Raw genomic sequence first — 18,634 nt, 5'->3', positions numbered from 1 at the left:
ACTTAAAAAACCAAACAGATAAGAAGCAATTACTTTGTTTTCTATTTCATAGGGAGAGGGCTCTCTACCTCATTTTCTCTCCGCATTCTACCTCTCCTGAGCTCTCTACCTCATTTTCTCTGTTAAAGAGAAGAGCAGGAGAAATTACATGACCTCCTCTCAGCTCCTTAGAGCAGGGTCTCCAACCATGGCAACTTTAAGATTGGTGGACTTCAACTCCCAGACTTCTCTGAGAGTTGAAGTCTACCAGGCTTAAAGTTGCCAAGGTCGGAGAGAGCCTGCCGTAGACTAGCTTGCTGCCTTGGGTGTGATGAAAGATGTTATGGACAGTAAAAACACCATACAATCAATTGTCAAGCAAAAAATGTCACTATTGACATTTTCCTATATCTTTACAGATATTAAAAAGGGTTTTAAAAAGGTTATACAGTATTGTATTTTGCAGTTTATGAACAAAAATGTGAAGTAGGACAATAAAATGTGAAACAAAAACCTGTGCTTAAATTGGGAACTGAGAATGGTTCTATGCTTCTGGTGGGTGTTTAAGTTCAAACAAGTTTACAGAAAAGAAATAACTGTATTAATTTCCATTAATGTGACTCAAAAGGATATAATAGTTTAGTTTTTTAAGATATACAGTGTTTCTACCAAGGTACCCTTTGATAAAAAAAAATACATATAAATAGCAGAGGCCACTGAATGGAAATTAAAATTAGTTTTTACAGTGTTCGCTCTTGCCTGTTTCTGATCCTAGTATGCAGAAGTGGGTGTCATATAATGTAACAAGCGGTTCATCCAGAACCAAAAACATGAGCACACATGCTTCAAACACACGTTGATTACATAGGACGAGATAGGGCCAGGACAGGGTGCGGGCCCAGCTGCTTGTTGGAACTACCAGTTCGCCCGAACCAGTCCAAATCGGCAGCAGCCAATCTCTGCTAGTATGCTTAAATATGTTATTCATATGATAAAACCACACTTTTTATGCACTGCCAATCTTTTTTTCCTTTTTTGCAGAAGAAAAGGATGCTCTTATAGAGTATTTGCCATAGCAAATGTAACAAAGTAGAAAATGCTCATCTTCAATAAGATAAACATAACAGAGGCCTGCCTTCATCTATTTCAGAGACATTGTTAGAAGCATAATCTAGAATGCTGCAAAGCCACAAGCTTGTGGCTTTGCAGCATTCTACCTCCCTATTCTTTAATTATTATTTTAAAATAAGTAGGGCAAAAAGGCTAGTAGGTAGTAAGGAATATGGGAGCAAGTTCATTACTTAATTTGGGCAGCATATGACCCCTTGGTGTGTGTAGTATTGATATTCAGAACTTCAACTTAAGCCTCATCACTTTTTGACTTCTCCCTTCTACCCGTCAATGTCCCTACCTGAAACTCCCTCAGGAATGCTTCCTGATTGGGTTATTCTATCTGGTCTGCATCTTCAGCATGAACCTTAGATATAGAAAGACCATGATAAGGTGAAAGGAGAACCATCTAGACAAGTCTCTGGTTCCACAGGAGCCTTGGACCTGGTCACGTAACTAGGTCATGACAAGAGTTGTCTCTTTTCTAACACATTGTTCACATAGTGGCTCTGATATTCCAGAACTTGCGGAATGTTAGTAAAAAAGTAGGTAGTTAAATCAAATGCTAAGCTATCTTTGGGCACACCAAAATGGAGACAAACTCTAGTTGAAAAGAAATTCAGGTCTCGGATTCAGTTTCCTAACTGAATAAGTACATTTGTTTCTATTAAATTTAACCTGTTTATTTTAGCTTAGTTCTCTTGTTTTCTAAGATTGCTATGAATTGCCTTTTAAGATATTTGTTCTTCTACTTAAAATAAGTAGAAGAACAAATATCTTAAAAGGCAATTCATAGCAATTGCCTTTTAAGTTGGATGCTGCAGAGAGTATGCCATGAATGCTTCTTGTCCATTATATCCTAGCTGTAATTATTTGTGTAATAAAATTGTTCATTACTAAAATCTAATATTAATAATATTGCTATTATATATGCTTTGATTTTTATTTGCTCTTCTACTTTTTTTAACCTATTTTCTCTCTACAGTATCACCAGGTTCATTCATTTGTATTTTTAAATCAGTAAAAATACTTTTAACACACAATGCAATTTCTGTTTCCCCCTTGTCTCCTTGGATCAAGTGGATTTATTGTATTGCTATACTGTAGTTGTGGTAGATATCCCATCCAATCATACATGCCTTTGTGTTCTTGTGCTCTGTGAATCAGTATAAGATAGTAAGGATAATGAACGATGAGTCTTTTTTTCCTGCTATTCTGTTGAGTTTAATAGACTCTATGACCCCATGATTCTCATATCCCTCTATAAGAATCAAGGCTTTATCTAAGACCCTTTACGTTCTTCTTTCATCCCCACAGCATTCAGTTTAAAGCCTTCCTAATCGAGTTCACTATCTTTGGTCAAATATATTTTTATTAGTGCTTGTGAGACACAACCCATTCGACATTACTTGCTTAAGCCCTAAGTCTGGATAGATATTATTTATTATTACATTCTGAGGCAAAATGGATTATCTGAGATTCCACTTTGCTGAAACCAGAATATTATTTTTGCTGTAGATTGAGCATTATCTGACCAAAAGTATTAATGATGTGGTTTCCCACCAAGCGCACAAAAATTCAGCATAATCTCCAAAAAAGGCTTGCCACAGTTAAAACAACCCACTCTAGCCCAAACAGAAAAATCCTGGTTGTTTACTTACATGATGAAACCCTGTTCACTTTGTAAGGCTACTCTGTCCCTCTTTCCCATCCCTTTTTCAAAACATCAAATATAGCCTTTAGTTTTTGCCTCCCCATGTCTTGCTCTGATGAATAAAATGATATCATTTTCCCCTTTCCCAGTCTGCATATCAGAAAGCATTTCCATTTCACTCAACCTGGGAATGTCAACTGACATAAATGTCTTGAAAAACACATTTCTATCTCTCCCTCCCTTTTTGGGAGGGGGGAAATGGTTTTAGTCTTGTTGGTAAAGAGTTCAGACTTTCAAAAGGTTGCAGTAATTTAGCTTCAGTTGGCTTATTATTATTGGCTGAATAAAAGCCCCAGAATTTCATGTATCTTATATACAAAAAGTTTAACCACAGTAGCAAGGAACATAGGCTTGCAAGAATTGTGGCTGAAGCAAAGATAAACAATATAAACATTACTGCTTCATTGTGTAAAAAAACCGAGTGTTTTAAAATAATTTATTCTGTTGAAAGAGATGTCCTTCTGGGTTCGGCTCCAAGTGGGGGAAAAGACACTGGAGACATGCTTGGAAAGATGGTTTATTGGTGGACAGGACCACATGGCTTGAATCCTGAACAGAAAAGGTGATCACATGCTTCAATGTTGGTGGAGAAAAAGAGAGGGAAGGGCTGAGATGCTGAGTCCCTGGTTTTATGCCCTCTCTGGCCTTAGATCTTGAGCTTGTATTCTGATTGGTTGTCAGACTCCCATGGGGCCATGCAGGGGCAACTCTCTAGGCTGCGTTTTGAATCCAGGTTTGGTTGAGTTCTCAGATGCCATGTGGTGAGTTGGGTAAAGTGCCTATATTATCATGTCTTAATCCCATCCCCCTGGAGCTGATGGGGAGAACTCATTATTATGTAAAGGGACTGGCTTGGCCTTCTTAATGGCCCATTGACAAAAAAGGGGGAGGGGGTAGGAAGTTGCAGGAAGTTTCTCTTTAAAACTTTTATCCTTTTCACATCCAGAGAAATATAATATTCTGCCTTTTCAATATTTCCTAGGATATTTCATTTTTCTGGGAAAGGGCTGGGTGATAACTTTCCACAATTCATTGTGTGTTCACGTAAGAGAAAGACATGGTGATAATTTCTTTTTTCCATAAGACTTACAAAAACAATTTTCCACAAGAAGCTAAAATTGTTATCTGTTTGACAATGCTTTTCTCTCTACCAGAATCTGGCTTCTATATTTGCCATGTCATGCCTGTGTCATCTGCCTATAATTAGAAATTGTCTGAGAAGTTATAAAAAACAACTAAGACTTACAGGCAAAATTCCCCTTTTTCATACTGTATGCGTTAGCAGAAAAATCCTGTTCTCAGAATTGTGGCCCCAAGCTTCTCAACCCCATCAACTTTAAAATGTATGGACTATGACTCAAAGAGTACCCCAGTGACTTGGAGTTGTAGCAGTATCAAATAGATAACAAATTTAGCTTCTTGTTGAAAATTGCTTCTATAAGCCTCATGGAAAAAAATATAAATTATAAAAATTATAAATTTATAAATTCTACATGCAACTATTAGGTATATGGTGGGTTTATGTTATCTTTTATTAGATAGATATTTTATTGTAGAAAATAGTATGTACATATAATTTAATACTAAATATTAACATTAATGACAAATATTTAATATTTTTATATTTCTGAAAAATATGTCTTCCTTTTATTCTTTGCCTGAATATTTATTCACAAATGTAAGCCAGATTAAATTTACTGCATAATAATCATTGTTCCGTCTATTTACTAACATCCCATTTCTTAGTTATTCCTACTAAGGGGCATATTAATGTGGTTGGATAAAGCCCAAGTTTTGCACAAGAACAAAGGAGATCCCTAATAATTAAAAACACTTGAAAGATAAAGTGCCTGAAAACTTTTTGTGACTACCAGAATATATCCAAATAGTGTTTTTGATCAAGATTTGCCATAGAAAAAAAAAAGAAATAGGTAGCCAGCACAAGCAAGATAGATTTGAAGGTTTGGATCAGGCCGATTGACAACCAGACACAAACTTTCAAGTTTTCCCCAACACAACTAATTTTTTTCTCTACAATAGCTACATTCCCCGAAAAATGCTTTTTTGCCTGTATTGCCACCTAGCTGTCAAACAATATATTACGGTATTATTGTGTTACTGCTTACAGGGACTCAGAAGTGTTTGAAACCAAACATTTTGTTCTGACAGCTTCATTTACATACAAAAATCAGGCGGTTTAAGACTGTAATGCTGATAAGCCCTAAATCATATTTTGATATGTTTGGCTTAGGGTGGACATGATGCATGAGCACATCTGTTTTGCTTGAGTAATAAAACTCTGAATAAAAGTTAAATGTGAACACATAGACTTTGATATGCTAGTTGCTGAGCATAATCACTGACTGTAAGCAAAACACCTTGCACATTTCATGTTAAACCGTTGTCTTATTAATGTTACAAATGGTTCAAGACTTGTCTACTCTTGATGATTTTCTATTGCTTATATATGGCATAAGTTCATTTTTAATAAACGGACCTACCTATGAAGCCTGCTTACACATGAAAAGCCACATACTCCCCCATCAAAATGTACGGTACTATTATTCTATCACCTCTTTCTTATGGAGTTATCCATTGTTTGATGGATAAGCCACAACTATTAAATTCACACAACATGCTAAAACCGAGTTGTGGCTAAGAGCAGAAGGTGAATCAATCTAAATATGAACTCGTAATCATTGCCAAAGCCAAATTCCCACACCTGTAAAAATTTCGGAAGGGAAATGCTTTTTAATTCATTCAGGTTCCAACACGGGTATATAAAACGTGATTTGTTTTTTAAACTGCCTTGCGAATAATGTCTGGATATCCCTATTCAAAGAGGATCGTAAAGCCAATCATTTTCTATCTCTATGTTCTCTGGAGTCCGGATCAAAAACCTCGGAGCAAACAAATCCCGGCTTCCGGGTAAGGCGTGCTGGCTTTCCGTACTGATAGAAGCGTGAATGGTGAGACCTTCGTTTCTGCTGTGATTGTGCGTGCCTTCTTTTGAAGTTTCTTTCGTGTGCTCAATCTTTGGCGATTTAATGTCCTGTCCTATGAAGGACATCGCATTGGGGAAGCAACTCCGCCGCCTCAAATGCATTTCTTAAAAAAAAATACTTAGCTCTTCTAATGTATGCATTTTATACAGCAATTACAACTACTGCTGCTGCACCTTCTTGCAGATTATCTTTTGTTTATTGCTTAATCTTTATTGCAGCTTCCGCTCCCCCTCCCAAAAAACAACTGCCTTTAAATATCCGATTTTATCCAGCAAAAGGAAATTATTTCTTTGACGTGATTGGATCTTATTCACTAGGAGCAAATGCAGAATGACATGATGTATACCAGAGGTCTTCAAACTTGGGAACTTTAAGACTTGTGGACTTCAACTATGCTGTCTGGAAAATTCTGGGCGTTGAAGTCCACAAGTCTTAAAGTTGCGAAGTTTGGGGACCCCTGATGTATACTTTTAGCCAGCATATGTTAAAGGGAAAAAAATGCTACAGGGGGCAGGAGTAAAATGTTTGTGGTATTATTTAGTTATTAGATTTGTACAGCTTCTAGTTCACAATTTTTAACTACCTATGGAAGTGATCCCCAACCCAAATGGTCTCCAGATGTTTGGAATGATAATTCCCATCCTTGAAAATAGGGGATTGATGATGATAAGATTTGAAGGCACCAGGTTAGAGAAAGCTGAGTTAAAGCAATCATGATTGCTAACTTTTTCTTCCTTTTTTCTCACTAGAAATTTGGGCTTGAAACTCTCCATTTGAAGTTACATATCTATAGTTACTGAGTCGTCGTGGTAATGGAAAATCTATGTGTGAAGGTGCATCAATTGTCAAAATCTAGCAGCTATATCAGCCTACTACAGAAACGGCTTATGGCCCAAAGAAGGACTCCTGTACAGTATGCTTCATTTACAGAAGTTCAACAGCTCCCCGAAAAACAGTTTACTGCCATAACATTTCCTCTCCAAGATCTGGCAAAATTCTTGTCTCCTAATGTGGACAGATCATCCTTCTGCATTTTCAAACCTAACCAGAAGGACATTCAGACAGCAGAGAGGTTTTTCATTCCATCACGTCAACATATCATTGATTATTCCACTTCTGCGGTCCGGATGGATCATGCCCCAGAAATGCCTGAGCCTGAGGTAAGATCAGTAAAAAGGAGGTTCCATTTTTATTATTTAGGTTTAAGAGGAAGGAGGACAAAAGGTATCAAAATTATGCTATTCAACATGTTGAGCAGAGGTTTGGATACAGAAGAAAAAAAAGTTTCTAAAAGTCCAGATTGTAGAAATCTGAGTTTTTTTAACTGCAGAATATCTCTACTGTAAACAAATTTTTAGTCCTTGTGATGTGAATTCTGCCCAAATAGCAGTCTTGCAAAGGTAACCCAGCTAATGGACCATTAAGGGGTTAAATATCTACTTAATGATTTATTGTCTGTGGAGATTCTTAGTCATCCAGGTAATGGTTGTCCCAAAGTGCTTTTTCAAGAGTCAACTGCACTTTCTGTTTTTTCTTTGAAGCAATAGCAATAGCAGTAGACTTATATACCGCTTCATAGGCTTTTCAGGCCTCTCTAAGCGGTTTACAGAGAGTCAGCATATTGCCCCCAACAATCTGGGTCCTCATTTTACCCACCTCGGAAGGATGGAAGGCTGAGTCAACCCTGAGCCGGTGAGATTTGAACCGCTGACCTGCTGATCTAGCAGTAGCCTGCAGTGCTGCATTTAACCACTGCGCCACCTTGGCTCTTTTGCTTCTTATCCAAGAAGAAGAACCTTTAGGTTAATCATTTATTGTTTCTTTACAAATGACTCAAAGATAAACAGAAGCTGATTTATACTGTCTGTCTATCTCTTTCTATTTTACATCAGGATTATTGTTCAGGTACTTACCTGGCTTTGCAAGAAATATAATCCAAATTCATTTTTGTTCCTTGTAGCTTTGGTTTTTAAATGGGAAGATCCACAAAACAAAATGATAGCAACTATAAACAAAGCTAATCTTGTAACATTGCCAATTCAATGAAAGCAATTGTAGTTCAGGAGTGAAAATATCATTTTAAGGCACAATTTCTCCCACATTTGTTTCTTTCAACCTCTGTACATCAGTATTACCATCGTCTTACAGGAATTTGGGAACAAGCTTGAAACACTAAGATAACTCCTACCGTTTTATTGCAGCTTAGCAAGTTTTGTGAGCTTGAATTTTAAAAAAAATTGATCCTGGCTATCTAAAACATCAGGAATCAGTTAAGTCCACTTCTTTGGTTAGAACAGTGGTAGTCAACCTTTTTATACCTATCGCCCACTTTTGCATTTCTGTTCGTAGTAAAATTTTCTAGCCGCCCACTGGTTCCACAGTAATGGTGATTTATAAAGTAGGAAAGTAACTTTACTTTATAAAATTAAAACCCCTACCGCTCACCATGAAAGCTGGAACGCCCACTAGTGGGCGGTAGGGACCAGGTTGACTACCACTGGGTTAGAAAGTTTAAACTCGGTCCTAGCTCTACCTTTTACAAGAGAGGAAGTACTTCTCCTTGGTTTCATTTTAGTTTAATTGAGAAGTGAGAGAAAGAGAGATTTAGGAATTGAGGAGGATGGAAGCATAGGGAAACAACCCAAGTATTTGCTTATGTGCGGCAGCAAACAAGAACAAGACTCCAGCTCTTTGTTCACAATAACGCCATGAGGAGAGATGGATTGGTGGGTAATGCTTGCAGAGATGGCAACTAGCTCTGTCATTTTGTAAAAGAAGCTAACAATGAGCATGGCATCTTATATTTTAACTTCTTGAGGGAGGGATTTTCTTACCTGATTCACTGCTCTTTCTTGAGCAATACTAGTTGAGGGTAAGCAGAAAAGTCTTGGAGCTCAGGAGCAGCTCCCCCCACCACCCTGAAAGTGGCATAAAGATGATCTAGGTAATCAGCACTTATGACGATGGTTGTTGAGGTGTGGATAGGTAATATAAGTTTAAGTATACCGTATTTTCACGACCATAAGCCGCACTGAAAATCCTAAAATTTGATCCAAAATCGGCAGTGCGGCTTATAACCCGGTGCGCTTTATATGTGGAAAAAGATCTCCCAGCTGCTTTGCTCCTCGCGACTGCAACAGATGTCCAGAAGCGGCCCCTGGGGCCAATGGGGACCGGACCCCCAGCTCGACAGCCCCTGTCGCCTCTGGACGTCCACCGCAGCTGTGAGGAGCCGAGGAGAGCGCGGAGAAGAGCGCGCGACGGCCCCCGGCGCTCCGGGAAGCGGGAGAGGCGCGCGGCCCGGCCTCTCCTCCCTGGACGCCGCAGCAGCAGCCCCAAGCGCACCGATCCCCGCGCCCTTCGCATCGGGGCATGCTCTTGCAGCACGCCCCGATGCGAAAAACACAGAGATCGGTGCGCCCAGGGCCGCCGCCGCGACGTCCAGGGAGGAGAAATCAAACCGCGCGCCTCTCCCGCCTCCCGGAGCGCCAAGAACCGTCACGCGCTCCCCTCCACACTCTCCTCGGCTCCCCACAACCGCAACAGACGTCCAGAAGCGACAGGGGCCACCGAGCCGGAAATCCAATCCCCACCAGCCCCAAAAGCCGCTTCTGGACATCTGTTGCAGTCGCGAGGAGCGGCACGAAGGCTCCCGGCGCTCCAGGAAACACCGAAAGCAGCTGGGAGAAGCGCGCGGCCCGGCCTCCCCTCCCTGGACGCCGCAGCAGCAGCCCCAAACTCACCGATCCCAGTGCCTTTCGCATCGGGGCGCGCTGCAAGAGCATGCCCCGATGCGAAAAACACAGAGATCGGTGCGCCCGGGGCCGCCGCTGCGACGTCCAGGGAGGAGAAACCAAGCCGCGCGCCCCTCCCAGCCGCCCTCGGCGCCCCCCGGAGCGCCAAGAACCCTCGTGCCGCTCCTCGCGACTGCAACAGATGTCCAGAAGCGTCGGGAAATGTGCGGCTTATAACCCGGTGCGCTTTATATGTGGAAAAAGTTTGAAAAATTAACGTTAATTGATACTGCGGCTTATAATCCGGTGCGGCTTTTGGTCGTGAAAATACGGTAATCTTTATTGTCATTGTACTTAAATACAACAAAATTGGCTAGGGTTAGGGTTAGGGTTAGAGTTAGGGTTGGAACTGCTTGGTTCCAACCATAGCGCCTTCCAAACCACATACCTCCCTTCCCTAACAGGAGTCTGCAGATGGTCCAGGCTTGATCTCCAAGTGACTTTCTATTCAAGTGTTAACCAGTGGAAAGAGAGAAAGGTAGCATCAGAGATCACCAGGAAGCTTTTTCCCACCTAAGAGAAGCAAGACATGTAAGCAGATATACTGCCTTCCCTTCACTAAGTTGCCACCTGCTAAGAACAGGGAAAAAAAAGGGGGGGGCAATCCAAGTCATACCTGGTCCTGGTAGGGTGGTTCTGTGGGACTTGGGGAAAAGCAGTTTCCCACTGGAAACAATCTGTACCCCTACAGAAGGGACTGTCTAAAATCCTCCAGCCATCAAGGGAGGCAGCATCATAAATGGAACTATCCTCAATGCTTATAACATTTTTGGAATAGTCAAAAGCCATGATGGCATGTCTAAATTGAGAGGTTTCTCCGATTGGCCTCAGAACAAGTCCAAAGGATAGTGTCTCACCATTTCCCCTATCAGAAAGCAAGAAACCTTATGGCTGAATGTAACACTAGCTTCTTATATTGAGCAATAGAAAATATCTTAATATCTAAATGTCCATCAGCTAGGTATAGTAGATGCTCTGGTCAATTTGGCAGCTGTTCAAATGGTGATGGTAATGTCAGTGGGAATAACACAATGGGTTTCTGGGTTTCCTCTGATTAAACTAGACAAAAATTGGCACCAAAACTAGCACAAGTCATAGCATGCCAGAGCACCAAAACCCGAAAGACAGCAGCTGGCCGGTGCACATTCATGCGTCAGCCAGCTGCACATCCGAGTTTTATCGCAGGCATGTGCGCCAGCCAGCTGTGCCAGCACGCATGTGTGTGTAGCCAGCTGCTCTCTTCGAGTTCCATTGCATGCATTTTTTCCCGCCAGTTGGTCGTCACACATGCGCGCAATGGAATCCAGAAGAGAGCGGCTGGCCACACACACATGCATGCCGGACCAGCCAGCCAGTGCACATGCGCATGACAGAACCCCAAGGTGCACTGGCGACAGTGCGTTTGGCCACAGATACGGCTGTGTGCCACCTCTGGCACGTATGCTATATGTTTGCCATCATGGTTTTAGGCTGTCTTTTGGAAGAAGTCACATAAGGTGACTGCTGATGAGAGCTTAGCCTCCATTGGGTAGCAGCAAAGTTTAAATCTTGATGCTGGCAAGAGGGAACATAACCAATTTGTGTCAGGACCATTTATTGGAGACCAGTAGGAATGTTTTAAGTATAATTGTAATTATTTAAAATATATGATTAGATCCCAGTTGTCCCAACCCCACATGTGAGGCCAAGATAAAATGCCTCCAATTGGCTGGTTCCTCTTTAAAAACATCCTGGATGCAATGTTACAGTGCAGCCTAAGATTTACAAAATAATAAAATTAGAATATGGTTTCCATGTGCTCACTTTACTAGGCAGGCTATTAAGAATTTGCTTCTGGAGTATTTGGATAGCCCATAGAATTTCTCAATGCTTTCCGTTTCCTAGAAGGACCACATGTCTTCTATAGATGTTCTTACATTTTGCAAACCTTGAGTTTTCTGTATGGCTACAAAAAAAAAAGTGTTTTCATCAGCAATTCCTTCTGTATCCATTGCTGGACCCAGGCCCCTTTTCAGGATACTGCAGATATTAAGTTGGTATTAAAGACTCCAGCTTCCTGACACTAACCAACACATCTGGAGAGCGCCAGGCTACTATCAATATGCCTTGTTTAAATGGTATGTCCTTTATTGCATCATGGACAGAATAGTAAAATCACTATAACTTTTTCTTCCAGGTTTGCTTTTTAGGAAGAAGCAATGTCGGAAAATCATCTTTAATTAAAGCATTGTTTTCATTGGCCCCTGATGTTGAAGTCAGAATTTCCAAGCAGCCTGTACGTTTCCTGTGAGGATTGATTACATTTCTTCAAAGCGAATAGAGCATAAGCAAGACAGGTTATATCTGTATTGTGAAACTTTATTCCTGAAACAATATAGTTTTAAGGTCAGGTAAAATTTTTGAATAAGTGCATCGTATACATCTAAATTGGTCAGAGTTTCATAATTACAGAGTGTACATTTTAAAGTGTTAATGAGGGTTTACAGAATATACAAATAACATCCAGTCAACGTATTTACATTTTATTCAAGAGTGTAAAACCTAAATAGAAATTCTGCTTGACCTGATTGAGAATTTACATGGCAGACCTGTAAATACTACATAGGTATATTCCTTTATTACAGTGAGATCTAATATTCTGTTACGTCAGGAACAGTTTAATAGAAAAACTTAGTGTTTTCAAGATATTTTGGATATGGCTCCAAACTAAACCCATCCATTGGCTATCCTGGCTGAAAATTGAAACTACTTCAGTTGTTTTAATAGACTGTCAAAGTGAGATATATATAAATAAGACACTTTTTACTCCATTTTAGATGTTTTGCAGTACACTACAGTATTGCTTTAAAAATGAATCTGCTGTATATGTCTTTTGAGTTGCAGATTATATGCAATAATCTAGAGATTTGTGTTATATTTTATTTTATGTTCAGGATATGATAGATAATTTTTTTAGACTTTGTCATGAACTTATGATATTTTTAAAAGTACATTTTAAATAAGTTCATAGATTCCATAATGCTTTACCTGAAAGAAGTCAGGAAGAAAAAGCTCCTTTTTTTTTCCAGGGTCACACAAAGAAAATGAATTTTTTCAAAGTGGGAAAATTCTTCACTTTGGTGGATATGCCAGGCTATGGGTTTAAAGCACCCAAAGATTTTGCAGAGATGGTGGAGCCTTATTTAAGTCAACGCACAAAGTAAGATTGAATATTATAATTTCTTGGAAATTTTTCTGTGTGATTAGGAAGGGGAACAGAGTTGTAAAATTTAGAGAGATGTGCTTGGGCATACAAAACAATGTTTAGGTGAAACAACAATTAAATTTGGATAAGATACAATGCTGTTATAATCACTATTTAAATTTTAAATGTAATTCCTGAAATATGAGAGAAGCCATATTGCTCTAATTTCAATTCTATCTGTAGCAGCATATTTTCTCAAAAGCAAAATGTATCTTCCTTCAAAATGCTTACCTCTGTTGTTCTGCCAGAGGAGAATTTACCACAGAATAATGGTATAAATGTACGGTAGAATGATAGAATTCCGAACTAACTTAAAAATTAGAATCAAAAATCACCTATTTCTCATGCTTGACTGTAATTTTTTTTCATATTATGTTTGTGAGAAATTGTGACTCTGTTTCTATTTACTGCAGCTTGAAGCGTACATTCTTATTAGTAGATGCTAAAGAAGGAATTCATGAAATGGATAACATTGCTGTAGAAATGTTAGAAGAATTTGGGATCCCTTATGTTGTAAGTAGCATACTTTATTTTTCAGAGTATATGACACATCGGAGTATAAGACACACCAAGGTTTTGAAGAGGCAAATTAAAAAAAAAAGTTCTTGCACTCTGCAAACCTCCCAAAAAGGGCCCGTTTTCCATGAAAACAGGCCCGTTTCTTTTTTTAAAAAGGGCATGAATAGCCCTTAGGAGGCTTGTAGAATGTTCAGGGGGGGGAGGCAAAAATGAGCAAAAACCGGCCTTTTTTTGCAAAAATGGTCCCGTTTTTTGTCAAAAAACGGGCATTAGGAAGCTTGTAGAGTCTTCCTGGGGGCTGGGGGGCAAAATTGAGCAAAAAATGGCCCATTTTTCTTCATTTCTGCCCTCCCCAAACCCCAGGAGCTCTCTGAAAGCCTCCTATAAGTTATGCACGGCCATTTTGGTGAAGGGGCAGGGTTTCAGGAGGCAAAAAAATGCTGTTTTCAGTGTATAAGACACATACAGATTTTCAGCCTCTTTTTTGAGGGAAAAAGGTGCACCTTATACTCCAAAAAATATGGTACTTACCTTGCTTTAAAATAATGAATATACAATATTAAGATTCTCTAAAAATCATATAACAGTAACTGGAAAGCATAAATACCATCTAGTCAGACTCTCTTGATTATATCCAAGAAAGCATTTCTCAACCATAGAATTCTGAGAATTGAAGTCCACACTTCTTTTTTATATTAAAAAGTTTTTTTATTTTTAAACAAACATAGACAGACAAAAACATATAACATAAAAACATCTTCCATTACGTACAATGTGTCTGTTGGTTACAAGGTTTCTGTGCATCCTGTCCATAGTCATCACTTAAACTTTATATAAAGTCACATATTGTCAATCAAATATGTTTATATACATTGTTATTATAGTACTTCATTTATTTGACTTTCACTATTATTTCCTATTTTTAACAAAATATTCTAAATATGGGTTCATTTATATTGTCGTAGTTCATTACATCATTTTCAATATATCCAATAATAAAACATTTTTATACCCTATTCTGATTCATTTTTGGTAACATTCTCTAATAATTTTCAATTCCATGTGTATTTTTTTTTAATCTAACCACAGATAAGATAAATCCCATATCCTATAAAATTATTTATATTCTTGTTCTCTAATTTCATATGTCAACTTACTCATTTCAGCACATTCCATTGTTTATATCATCAAATATATAGATATACAATTATGATTATAAAACATTCATTGAGTATAACTATTATTACCTCCTTTTTATGTGAAGCATGCTAAATTTAAAGTGAATTATATGTTATGGCATTTCATTACATTATCCTGGAATCATCCAATGGTATTACATCTTTATATTCTCACTTACAGTTTATATAAAATTCCATATTATCCCTCTAGTATATATGGATACATTATTATCATTGTTAATCATTTATTCAACTATAACTATTATTACTTTATCTTATACATAATACTCAAAATTTAACTAAGTTTAACTTAATTTTCGATGTAACATTTCATTTCCTCATCCTGTATCCTTCCAGAAATAGTGTCACCCAATATCTCATGCCATTTGTAAAATCTGTATTCTAGTTGTTTTCTTAATAAATCTTATGTGGACTTCTCTTAACAACTTGTTGTTCATTGCATATCTTTTAAAGACTCGAAACCCTTCATCTGTTCTTTCCATCCGCTTGTCTTTGGTTATCACTGGTGCTTCTGCCAAAGGTATTCTCCTTATCTCTGCCAAATTTTCTCCCCTTTCTTCTTCCATGTTTTGAGGTCTAAGATAGAATTCCAATTCATCAAGCTCTCCAAGGTCAACAGTTTTCTTATCACTTTGTTCATGTTTTTCTGCAATTTTTTTGAATTCTATCCTCAAATTTCATCATCGTTTTATGGATATTCTCGGTTCTTCCTCCCATTCTTTCTACTCTTTGCTCTATAATCCTAAGATTCTTTTCAATGTTCTCTGTACTTATTAGCATTTTTTTTTATTCCTAGCATAATTTTTTTGCAAAATTAATAATTTTTCTTCCTCCTGTTGCGCCATTTTTCCAAGTTGTAAACACTGCCACTAAAACATCCAAGGGTTGTTGCTAAATGTCAAACAAATTCACTATAGTCTTTCAAGTCCAAGCTTTCTCTTTACTCCAGTCCAGCTACTAATAATACTCTAGAAGAACACCTGTATAAACAATTCATGCTCTTCCCACTGTTCCTTTCAATAAACAAAATCAAGGACTTTAACATATAACATATAAGTCAAATGATCAAAGTAATTAGTGTTTCCAAGCCTCTAGCCTCTAGACAGCAATGTTACTTCATTTTCTTCTGCTTTTACCCTTCTCTTTGTTACGAGGTTTAAGAAAAAAATATATGCTTAAAATGTATAATCTGCCCAAACGTTACAAAAAGGAAGAGATTCTTGCTCCACAGATACAAAAAGTGAGGAAAAATAGAGGAAGAAGGAAAAAAGAAACCAGACCAATTTAAAAAGTAAGAGGCATTTGTAAGAATTCCATCCGAAAAAAAAGGAGTTCAAAAAAAAAAAGATAACTCTAATTTTAATACAGGCTTAATCCGCCACTTGCTGTCTTCTGCCTTCACTTTTAATTTTACTTTAAGTTTTTTGGATATTCTCTTCTCTCATAGTAAATAGTAAAGTTTATCTCACCAATTCTGACACACATTGTCCTGCACAGCCGTTCAGGGGTCTGTCCCAACCTTATGCAGCTTAAAATGGCTACTTCTCTTGCAGCTGGCAAAAAGAGCTTTCTCCTGGATCAATCAGGAACTTTGCGATGTCCCTGAGATCAGCAGGATATGCCCTTCTCTATCACCGTCTCTTCAGGATGGTTTAGGTCCAAAAAGAACCATCCAGCAACAGAGATTCGACAGCAATCCTGGAGCCCCAAGATTGCATGTCGTGTTGTAGCAATGTCAGGCCCCGCCTTCGAAGTCCACACTTCTTAAAAGTTGTTAAGGTTAAAAAACATTGGTCTAGGATAATTTTTTAAAAAAAACTGTGAAGAAATAGAAGCAGCTAATTTTTTAGGAATTATATTCCAGTTTAGTCAGAGATGTACATGCAAACAATAAAATTTGTAATTAAAATGCTGCTCTCACCAACAGGGGTTTTAAAATTGTACTAAAATGTCTGCAGTATTTTAACCATCACATTCATAGAAATTAATGTGGAAGTATAATGGCATAATGAATACAACATTTCTGTCCCTCTTAAATAAGTTGCATAATCCTGACATAAACCCTTTTGCTCCAACATAATGTATTCTAAATATTAAGCTTTAAAAAAAGATGGTGTTACCTGCAAGAAATGCATTTTTAAGCACTTAACTAAATTTATATTATGTGCCTATATTATGTGCTTCCTTTATCACTGACTTGTGGACTTCATTCCTTAAGAGGTATACAGTGAATATAAAAACTCCTCACACCCCTAATCAGTTTTGCTTTTCAATTCAATTGTATGTGTTATATACTATATTAAAAATGAAAAAAATAATCTGAAGTGATTTATCTTGGTTTGATTTCTTTTACATCTCAAAAATCTCATTTTCAGAGGGGTGTATAACTTTCTATGTCCACTGTAAATACACAGAAGTTAGTTAGTTCCATTTGAGTTCACAGTTATAACTTACTTTTTCTAATGTGTGGGTGTCAAACTCAATCATGTCACATGACGTATCGCAACCTTTTTTGCCTTTGCGGAGCCGTGATGGGTGTGGCCTGCGCATGATGAATCTGGCCCACAGGACGCCAGTTTGATATCCCTGTTCTAGTGCTTTCAGCAGGATTCAAATATGGCTACTATAATTTAGTCTACATCCAACCATATTAGTTAATTGTTTGACCCACAGAGATTGCTCAGTTAGGCCATGTGCTTTGTAGGTAGGGATAAAACCTGTTGGTGAAATTCAGATTCAAAAAATATATTTCAAAGTAAAAAATGTTGGAAAAGGAAAGGACAGGGTCTTATTCTTTTAAAGAACAGCCTGTGAGGATCCCTAATCTACCGTAATTCATTGCTGAACTTAAAAATAATTTAAAATTTCACAAACGTGTTCTAAGCTACTTTTGGTGGGTATGTTTTTGTCTTTTGACAGCTTGTATTAACCAAAATTGATAAAGCACCAAAATCCGTGATGGCAAAACATGTGCTACAGATTCAAGACTATGTAGAGAAAAATGCTCATACATGTTTTCCTCAACTTTTTCCTATCAGGTAACAGATAACAAAGTCATATGTTGTTTTCTTGCAATAATATGAAGTAGTTTGCCATTGCCTTGTATTGAAGTGTGAGTTTCAGTTGCTACTTGCTATCAATCTAATCTACAACCTACAATCTTGGTTTCCCATCCCAATATTTACCAAAGCTGACTGCTCAGGATCATGAGATCAGCCAAGGTTGACTAGGTGCTTCCATTTAGCTGAACCTAAATTCTAAGGAAGAGTTGTTACTCAAGCAAAGGTAGCAAGAGCAAGAGCAAGAATAGAAAACAAATGCAAATTTATTTTTATGAGACTGCTAATATAATAATTCTGTCTTTGTTTCCACAGTTCTTTGAATTATATTGGAATCCATGTATTGAGATGCTTCATAGCTCATGTTACTGGAAATCTTCCATTATCCACTGAATAAAGGATTATATTTGGAAGTATCTTGTTTCAAACTTCATGCTATATGCTGTATAAATATAGATTATTTTGGAACAATAAACGCTATGTAAATTCAATATTGTTATATATGTACATACTGTAAATAAACACATTAAAAGATGAAATATATGACAATCAGATTCTGAATGGATAACACAAAATCTCAAAACCATTTTTCTTTCAACTCAAGAGTGCAAATCTGAGAATAAAGAATTTAAGCTAAAGAAGACAAATTCCAGCAGAAGATTTAAAAATACATTCAATAATAATTCACTGGAATCAATTACAAGTGAGGCAATAAGCCTCATTTATTAGATACTGTATGTTAAAGCAAAGATTGAATTGCCATTATTGGGGTACTTTTAATTTGTAGTAGGCTGAGTAGGAGGCTGGTCTTTGCAGTCCTTTTCAGTTCTGTAATTCTATAATTGTGATATTCTACAAATTATGTAGATATGTGAGGATAGCTTTTGCAAAAACAACTATCTATTTAGGAATTCCTTATTATGAAGCCTGGGCATTAGGCAGAACAACAGAAGAAATTAATTTGCTTGGTTTTTTTTGTACAGCAAGAGAAAATAGAAATATTTGCACTAA

At 37.7% G+C, this 18,634-nt stretch overlaps 1 protein-coding gene across 2 annotated transcripts; it reads left to right on the top strand.

Moving 5' to 3' along the window:
* The first annotated feature begins 5,727 nt into the window (after window positions 1–5,727).
* GTPBP8 (GTP binding protein 8) lies at window positions 5,728–18,423 on the top strand. Of its 2 annotated transcripts, none has more exons than XM_087721354.1 (7): window positions 5,728–5,772; window positions 6,558–6,968; window positions 11,779–11,877; window positions 12,671–12,801; window positions 13,260–13,359; window positions 17,484–17,602; window positions 17,939–18,423. In XM_087721354.1, the coding sequence occupies exons 2-7, from the start codon at window positions 6,621–6,623 to the stop codon at window positions 18,018–18,020; spliced, it is 879 nt and encodes a 292-aa protein (XP_087577480.1). In that variant the 5' UTR covers window positions 5,728–5,772; window positions 6,558–6,620; the 3' UTR covers window positions 18,021–18,423. The 2 variants fall into 2 exon arrangements, with proteins under 2 accessions (XP_087577480.1, XP_087577481.1); XM_087721355.1 differs by having other exon boundaries at window positions 5,728–5,798.
* The last annotated feature ends 211 nt before the right edge of the window (window positions 18,424–18,634 follow it).

The sequence above is a fragment of the Thamnophis sirtalis genome, unplaced genomic scaffold, assembly GCF_051295495.1.
Source record: "Thamnophis sirtalis isolate CommonGarterSnake01/CBP01778 unplaced genomic scaffold, rThaSir2_p1.2 scaffold_8, whole genome shotgun sequence".
NCBI lineage: Eukaryota > Metazoa > Chordata > Lepidosauria > Squamata > Natricidae > Thamnophis > Thamnophis sirtalis.
Note: the sequence above shows the minus strand (reverse complement) of the source record. Positions and strands in the feature narration are given on the sequence as shown.

Coding starts and splice junctions, on each gene's coding strand:
- GTPBP8 (XM_087721354.1), top strand. CDS start 6,621: ATGGAAAATCTATGTGTGAAGGTGCATCAATTGTCAAAATCTAGCAGC. Junction 12,802..13,259: donor TATTTAAGTCAACGCACAAA/GTAAGATTGAAT, acceptor TATTTACTGCAG/CTTGAAGCGTACATTCTTAT. Junction 17,603..17,938: donor CCTCAACTTTTTCCTATCAG/GTAACAGATAAC, acceptor TTGTTTCCACAG/TTCTTTGAATTATATTGGAA.